Consider the following 9,538-nt stretch of genomic DNA (forward strand, 5'->3'; position numbering starts at 1 on the left):
GAGCAGTCTCTTTAGTAGGGAAACCAAGCATTACTTTATTGAGCTATAGTCTACAGTTCAAACTGACTTGTCAAACTTTCAACATCCCAATCTATATTTTTAATATACTTTTTGTTTAGAGACTTCATCCATTTTAGATTAGTGACTAACTTGCATAGCTATGTTTTAGTTCATTGACTTACTCTTTGTGGGAAGTAAAGGTGCCTTGAACAAGAGGAGATTTTGGAGAATCAATACCTTCATCTCTGCTTTTCAAATTTGTAAGCAGATATTCAGCAGGTACATTTAGGGAGAGGGTGGTACAGTGACAGGGAGACACCTCTATTTCCTAATACTTTTAACCAAAGCTAATCCACTCTTATTTAGTATTGGGAACCTCAAATTAGAGTTTGTTTTTAAAAATCATGTCATGGAAAAAAAAATCACATCATAGTTATCCTAGTTTTATAAAACAGAGCTTACTCAGATAGGCAACTCTATCTTGGCTCTATATTATTTTTTTCTTTCTTTCTATTTCATATAAATAATTATATTTTCTAAATTTATAACAAATATTATTCTTTCACTTTAGCAATATTTTCTTTATTATACATTCTAAAAAGTATATTTCCTGAGTTCAAAAAATATGTTATTAATATGTATAAATTTAGCATACATTTTGGATGGTTTATGTGGATACAATATAGTCAAATGTTTTACATTTATTTACATTAAACCTTTCTTATATCCGTAGCTGATAACCTCAGAAGTAGTAAAATGCACATGATATATTTCTTCATGCAGAAAAAGAATTTTAGTATATAATTACCAAAAAAATTGGAGACATTCACACCAGCCTAGCAATTTTGGGATGCCATAAATAAGCTATTTTCAAAATTCCCTAGAAAATGTTCTTTTTTCTTAAAACATGATATGTTTAAAATTTAGGGCCAAAAACTAGGGTAATTTCTAGAAACAAAAACGTCTTTTTCAGTGCCATATATATCACAAAAATATTAAAATAGAATTATTGTAATTATCATGAAATTTGTATCTATCTTCAGAAACCATGTTTTCAATATTTATATTGAAATATTTCAATATTTATATTTTCTCTGCCCCTTCTTGCTGCTACTGAACCTTAGCTACCTTTTCTAAGAGGGAAAACTACAAAACCTTGTAGGACGGCTCTTATTATCCCCATTTTATAGATTAGCAAACTCAGGAAACATGAATGAGAGGAAGTTCCCTAAGAATATCACAACCAGAATCTCTAAGAACTGATATTCAAACCTAGATTATCCAGTTCAATAAAAGAAATAATTTTCTACTATAGCAAGCTGACTCATATATTGCTAGCTCCAAGAAAATATTTACTCTTAAATATCTAGGAGGTATTTTCCTACCATATACCTACAACTAAATGGTGTTTTCAGACAGATAAAAATATTCAGTAAAGGGGCACCTGGGTGGCTCAGTTGGTTAAGTGACTGCCTTCTGCTCAGGTCATGATCCCTGAGTCCTGGGATTGAGTCCTGCATCAGGCTCCCAGTTCCATGGGGAGTCTGCTTCTCCCTCTGACCTTCTCCCCTCTCATGTTCTCTCCCACTCTCTCTCAAATAAATAAAATCTTTTTTAAAAGTAAAGTAAAATATCCAGTAAAAATATCATCACTATATTTGAAAATATTAGTGAGGGATATGTGTAACTCATCTGAGTCACTAGAAAATATGATAATATTTTATACAGGAAAGGTGTCAGATTTCTGAAAGACTACACTGGAAATTATGCAGGCTTATGGATATAATCTACATTTCTCTATTCATTGTCTTAAAAAATTTATTCTATGAAATATATATACCTACTCAGAGTATATACAAAATAAATATATAATTAAAAGAATATCAAGTAAAGAAGACCCAAGAATCTATCATAGAAATTAAGAATTAGAATTCTGTCAATGCCTTTGAGAAACTTCTTATCTTCCATTCTATGAAATAATTGTTTCTCTCCACAAAGTTGATTGTTTTTCTAAAGTTTCTTATTTCTTTGAATTTTTTTTGCACTTACCAACTTTGTATGTATTCCTAAATAATGTTTTTTATTTACATATAACTTGGTACTTATATAAATTGACTATTACTATATATTTTTTCCTAATTCCTTTATTCATTCAACATGATTTTTCTGAGAATAAAGCCTATTGGTGTGTATTGCTATACTTCATATTATATTCTTTTATACCTTAATTTATTTAATGTTCCTTCCTAGTAGACATTTAAGTTGCTTTCATTATTTTTGTAATTTAAAACAATGAATTATGAATGTTTCTTAATATCTTCTGTTGTACTTTTGGAAAAGGGTCTCATTATATATCTTGCAATAGAATTGCTAGGTTATTGGTATGCACATCTCCAATTTTATTAGGTAATGTCAAACTCTGTCCAAATTGTGCCAGTTTATCCTCACATTAGTAGTGACTGAGCATTCATGTGGTTTCAATATTCGATTAAAATCGGTAATGTCAGACTTTTTATCTTTTACTAATCTTGTAGGTTAATATATTATTATGAATTTAATTTACATTTTCCTGACTATTAAAGATGCTCAACAACTTTTCCTATATTCACTAGCCATTAACATTTTGTCTACTATGAAATACATACTTGTATCTTTCATCATTTTCTATTGGCTTCTTTATTCAATTCTTAATGATTGATTTTTAAAGGAATTCTTCCAATATTTTAGGTAACAAACTGTTACCAGATATATGAGTTGAAAATATCTTCTCACAGTTGTCTTATGGTATTCCTTGACAGAAATTCTTATTTCTTATGAACACTTTTTTTCTTGCATTAAAGACTGTCCAGCTTAAATACTTGGTATAATAGTGTGTAATATATGTCTTCATATACCACCAAATGCTCCAGCTTTCTATAAAAGTTTTTCACTTCTCTCTGAAGTTACATATTAATTAATGTATAAAGTAGATGCCATAGTAACATTCACATGGGTCATTCTTAATAAATGAATTTCCTACCCTCTTTCCACTAACCTCTTTTTCTTAAAACTACTATAACCTTTCTCCTTTCCTTCTTGCTTAATATCTTTATGGAATAGTTTATTCTCAAATCCTTAGCTATCACCATGTTTTCCTTAAGTCTCTGAAAGTTTGCTTCAGCTCTCAACACTCTACTAGGCTTGTAAAAGTCACTAATTAACTACAACTATTTGGCAAAATATATTAGCTTTTTCTTAGAACCCCAAATTTGCAGGCATCTATTAAGACTGTATGGCATTTGATTCTATGGAAAAAAAAATCACAGCCTAAATTCTCCATAGTGGGAGTCTTTCTTCATTGTTCTTTCCTGTTGTACCTTTATATTTCTAAAACTGTCCTGTATCTATCTATGGTTCTTTTTCCACTATTCAGATCTTAGATGTAGTTATTTTGCCTTTATCCCTTTTGTCGTTGACCTTTCCCCCCCCCATTCAAAATTTTAATTTCTTTGGAAATTTTCTCTACTTATATGACTTAATCTGTCAACTTGTAGAATTAGAGCATATGGAGAAGCTCTTGGGATATACTAAGGCATAAATAAGTATTTCATAAATAAATGAATTTTTTTTATTTATTTTTTTTACAATAAGAAAGATCAGCTAGCCTTTATTGAGAACCTAGATTGTGCCAGGTGCTGTGTGAGCTCATTTGTTCTGAGTGGTTGACTTAGTCCTGAGGATTTTTCATTTTCAATACTGGAGGAGTCTCAGAAAGAAGCCTCTTGCCCAACGGTTAACAGCCAGTACCTCTAGGATATCCACAAGGGTTATTATTTTGTATTTGACCTTAGACTGGGAGTCCAAAGCACACTTCCTCTCATGGGCTCATGACTCCCTCTCCTGGCTCATTCTCCATGCAGAGTAGATGAAATAATGACAACCAGTTCTGAGTCCAAACCATGTGGCTCGGGGCTTCTGCGTCCTGGTGATGTGTCTGTTCTGAAGATAAATTTGAGGATACAAAAAGGGACGGGTGGATTCTCATGGACTTGGTGAAAGGCCGGGCCAAGGTAAACAGCAGCGTGTACACCCACCAGTTGCAGTGAATGGAGGAGTACATCATGTTTCCAGGATGCACGGCGTTCGACGTGACCCCGTGTGGGGACAGGTGGCGGTGGAGCTCACTGGAGAAGAGAATGTTGCAGAGCTTGGACCGGTTATAAGCCAGCATGGCCCAGTAGTCATTTTTCGATGGAGAAAGGTGGCTGAAGTCCAGTTTTCCCGAGGAATCATTAATATCTGTGAATCTATGGGACTCCGATGAGACCACAACTACTCGGGCAGGAGCGGAGCGGCACAGGACATCCTCAAGGAGCTGGACAAGGCAGAAGTGCCCCAGGTGATTCACCTGGAAGGTGGTCTCCAGGCCGTCTTTGGCGAGGCCCCAGGGTAGAGCAAAAACCGCTGCATTGCACACAAGCACGTGAAGAGATAGATTCTTGGCCTTGAACGCTTGAGCAAAATGCTGCACGCTATGGAGCAGAGCAAGATCCAGGGTCATTGCTTCTACCTTGGCTTTGTGCCATTCTCCTAAAATCTGTGACACAGCTTCATTGGCCCTTGTCATATTCCTATAGGCGAGGATCACGTGGGCACCATGGAGGGCAAAAGATTTGGCAGTTTCAAACCCTATTCCTGAATTAGCTCCAGTGACCACGACCACTTTGCCGGTGAAGTCGGGTCCTGGAGGATCTCCATGGCGGTGGTGCTGCCGTAGTATCTCTGCCTGCTGGTTGGCTTCGTAGGGTTATCAGCCACCGTGAACGCCAGTCTCAGGTCCAAATAGGTGGTTCTTTTATTTATATGGTCGAAAAAAAACTTGTCCATTCTCATCAGTTTCTTGTTCCCATCCATATGGCAAATCTCCTGCTATTCGTTTTCTTTTTCCAGTCTTTGGATGTTCCCACTGGGTCTTCTCCTCAGCATGATTGGCGTAGTAAACCCAGCGGTCCTTGGTGGTTCTCTGCTCCCAGCCCGGGGGCAGCTCGTCCTCGCTGTCCGTGTCGTCCAGGCCAATGTAGCGCAGGGCTGCCATGACGGCAGAGGAGGCGCTCGGTCACCTACTCTCTCGGTCGCCCGCTGCCCGGTCTCCGCGCCCAGGAACTCACTGAGTATTTCATAAATAAATGAATGAATAAATGAATAAATATCTCTACCTCCAGGCTTGACTGCACTCTTTCACTAAAAACATTTTTACCTTCCCAGGTGAATTTCTAAACAGATTTTATACAAAACTATCAAACTAGTTAATTAATAAACTCAATATCATCATCCCCAACCTCCTCTTTCTCATATCTTAGCTGTTGAAACAACAATTACCATTATCATATTTGGTCACATGAAATCAGAACTCAAAATTTGACAGGTACACTAGTACTCAGGAGAGCTATCTATTAGACTATTTTATATTAGAACTAAGATCAATTCATTTAATTCTCCAGAGTCCAGTACTTAATTTGCTGAACTTCAAAAGCAAAAAAAGGCAGCTAGCTTGAAAAGTTCTCAACATTCTTTATCAAGGATTAAACACTGGCTTATATAATTAAGGCATATAAATAATTACCACAAAATATTTACATGAAATTACAATTTAACCATTATATTATGTTAATACAATATACTCTCTTGCATATTTTTTAGTAAAGATCAAAACAAGATATTATTTTCAACCTTGAGAGATTGTAACACTTAACTAGTTTATATTTTAATAACAGATTAAAAATTTTAAAATAACCGATAAAACATTTCCATAGGAACCATTTTAAGAGTTTTGTTATAAATTCTCAACTATTATAGATGTATTTTTCTAACACTCCAGAATCTAAAAGAATCTACTAAAGATAAAAAGTTAGTAAATATGAGTGTTTATTGAATTATTTCCTTCAAGAAAGTATTCACACTTTCTTTTTTCTCCTTTACCTGCTATCTAGGAAACAAAATATACAAGCAAATTTCACAAATATATAAAATTAATCTATACATTTAATTAAGATATTCTTCAATAGAAAACATTTCTTTTCAGAGATTAGTCTCCCAACAAAAGTATTTTTGAAGAACTTATTCATCAGAATGTGCAACAATTTATTTTAGGACCACCGTAATTAGAATTTTTTTTTTAATTTGGCCTAGACACCTTCTCAAACATCTTTTTTTTTAAGATTTTTATTTATTTATTTGACAGACAGAGATCACAAGTAGGCAGAGAGGCAGGCAGAGAGGCAGGCAGAGAGAGGAAGGGAAGCAGGCTTCCCACTGAGCAGAATTCCCGATGCAGGGCTTGATCCCAGGACCCTGGGATCACGACCTGAGCTGAAGGCAGAGGCTTTAACCCACTGAGCCACCCAGGTGCCCCTCAAACATCTTTTATATAATTGATTTTCAACTATCGATTCAACACTCAGGTCATTGGATTATCCTTCAGATCACACATGTTCGTAAATGAAAAGAAAATTGTTATAGGGAACTTCATTCATCATTTCCACATCATATGATAACATCCAAAATTTCTTATTGCTAGTCTTATCCTTGGATTTCTCAACTTTGAGCACATAAAACATCTGCTCAATAAAGCTGTATGATTTAAATTGAATCCACTTATGTTGTCTTCTCTCTTTGCTATGTGTCTATTTAATAATATTTCTGGCACAACATTAAAAAAATGAAGGACAAAAGCCACAAAATCATCTCATAGATGCAGAAAAAGAATTTGACAAAACTGAACTCTCTTCATGATAAAAACTCAATAAGGTGCATTCAGAGGAATATACCTAATATAATAAAGGTCATACATGAAAACCCACAGCAAACACCATACTCAACAGTGAAAAACTGAAAATTTCAGCATGTCCACAGTTGTTTTTTTTTTTTCAACATAATACTAGAGGCCTTAGCCCCAGCAATCAGACAAAAAAAAAAAAAAAAAAAAAATTAAGCTGGGAGAGGAGCTAAGATAGTGAGCAGAAGGAGGACCATATGTTTGCTTTGCCCCTTGATCACAGCTAGATGAATATCAAATCATTCTGAATACCCAAGAAATCAATCTTGGGACTAACAGAATAAACTGCACAATTAGAAGGAGGAAGGACGCCACATCATGGAAGGTAAAGGGTGCAAGAGATGTAGTTTGGGGAGAAATGGATTGTGGGTACTGTGGAGAGGAGGGAGCCCTAGCCATAAAGAGAGGAAAGAAGAGAGGAGAGCACAGGGGATTCCATAAGAGAAAACTTCCCAAAGCCATTGAAGCCATTTAAGAGTGAAATACTGAATTCTTTCCCACTAAGATAAAAATCAGGTCTAGAATAACAGTTATCATTGCTTGTAATTAACTTAGTACTGAAGGTCCTAGCCTGTGCAATAAGGTGAGATAAGTGTGAATAATAGAGACTGGAAAGAAGAAAAACACATTTGACACACACAAGACATGCACACAGAATACTGCAACACATTTCTGTAGAAGGCTAAAGACCTAAGTAAACAGAGAGATATACCATGTTTATGACTGCAAAATTTTATTACTCTTAAGATAGTAACTATTTTCTTTAAGATTTTTAAAATTTATTTTGGAGACCACATGGGGGGATCAGCAGAGGGAGTGGGAAAGAATCTTAAGCAGACTCCCCACTGGGTGCAGAGCCCAATGTAGGGCTCAACTTCCTGACCCTGAGATCTTGATCTGAGCTAAAATTAAGAGTCAACACTTAACTGGCTGAACCACCAGGCATATTGTTCTAAGTTATCTATCCAAAACAATCACAATCAAAACTTCCAGGCATTTTGGTAGAAACTTAGAAATGTATTAGAAATTCAAGGAATCCAGAATGGTCAAACCAAATTTGAAAAAGAACTAAAACTCACTATAAAGATAGACTTATCAAAACAGTGTGGTGCAAGTTTTAGAATAGTGCACGTGTATGTTCAAATAAATTTCAACAAAAGTGGCCACGAAATTCAATGTGAAAAGATAGTCTTTTCAACAAATGATTGAAAATAACTGGATAAACAGAGTAAAAAAAGAAACTTTGGCCCTTATACATTGCACAAATATTAATTACAAGGATATCATAAGCCTAAAAATGAAAAGTATGAATATAAACATTTTGAAGACAACATAAGGAAAGGTCTTTATGACCTTGGGTTTAGCAAATATTTCTTGGATAGGACACTAAAATCATTACCCAGAAAAGAACACTTTGATATATTTGATTTTATCAAAATAAAGAACTCAGCCTCTTGAAAAACACTGTTGAAAAAAAACAAAATAAGTTATATGCTGGGAGAAATTATTTGCAAATTCATAATTTACTAAAGGATTCACATCCAGAATACATATAAAACTCTCAAAACTCAAAAAGGAAAAAATTCAATAAGAATGTTTAAATTATTTGAGCAATCTAAAAATAAAACTTCAAAAATTCATTTGCTTTAGTCACCATAAAAAGTAATATAACTACACATATGTTTAGCAAACAAAAACTGTAGGATTGGGGCACCTGGGTGGGTCAGTGGGTTAAAGCTTTGCCTTTGGCTCAGGTCATGATCCCAGGGTCCTGGGATCTGAGCCCCACATTGGGCTCTCTGCTCAGCAGGGAGCCTGCTTCCTCCTCTCTCTACCTGCTCTCTGCCTACCTGTGATCTCTGTCCGTCAAATAAATGAATTGGAAAATCTTTAAAAAAAAAAGCCTATAGGATTTGTATATAGAAAACCTCAAATTATGATGAGAGACAACAAAAAGACCTAATTGAAAGATAGATCATTCTCATGAATTGGAACACTAAAATCTGAACAATTTAATTCTTCCCAAATTAATTTATATGTTCAAACAATCTCAACTATAATCACAGGAGTCTTTTTTCTTATAGATAATGTAAAGCTGATTCTAACATTCACATGGAAATGCAAAGAGGTCAAAATTAAGATATTTTGATGAAGAACAAATTTGGAAGACTTAATCAGGAAAAAAAATTTATCACCAAAAAATTTAAAGGATGGGCAATACCAAATGTTCAAAAGGAAATATAGTAATAATACTACCAAAATTGTAGGTAGTGAAAAGATACAACTATGGTGGAAAAATATCTGGCTTTTTTTTTAATAGAGCTAAACGTATACCTACTCTGTGGATCAGAAATTTTAATTCTAGATAATTGTCCGAGAGACATAAAACATATACCTACAAAATATGATCAAGAATATTATGCTGAGTGAATAATCCTTACATTCATTTTATCTGGTTCCTCTCATTCAAATTTTACAAGATAGTACAATGAATCTATAATTTTAAAGAAGAGAAAAGTAATTGTTTCTTGATGGTAATGGCAGACATTGACTTGGGAGGAGCATGAGAGAAGTTTTTTGGTGACAGTAATGTTCTAAATCTTCATAGAGGTTTGGGTTACTAGATGAAACATACTACATAGCATGCAATATTTGTGAATGTTACTTTATATAAATTTTACCTTAAAAGAAAAATGAAAACTGCAGATATCATACTCAATGACA

At 34.5% G+C, this 9,538-nt stretch overlaps 1 protein-coding gene across 1 annotated transcript; it reads right to left on the reverse strand.

The window, feature by feature from the left end:
- Positions 1 to 3,856: 3,856 nt before the first annotated feature.
- On the reverse strand, positions 3,857 to 5,104 carry LOC123942192 (WW domain-containing oxidoreductase-like). Its single transcript, XM_046006083.1, is given in 3 exon segments — positions 3,857 to 4,725; positions 4,728 to 4,849; positions 4,851 to 5,104. Coding segments are annotated over 3 exon segments (1,215 nt in total). The 5' UTR covers positions 5,075 to 5,104.
- Positions 5,105 to 9,538: the final 4,434 nt, after the last annotated feature.

This window comes from Meles meles, chromosome 5 (genome assembly GCF_922984935.1).
Source record: "Meles meles chromosome 5, mMelMel3.1 paternal haplotype, whole genome shotgun sequence".
NCBI classification, from domain to species: Eukaryota; Metazoa; Chordata; class Mammalia; order Carnivora; family Mustelidae; genus Meles; species Meles meles.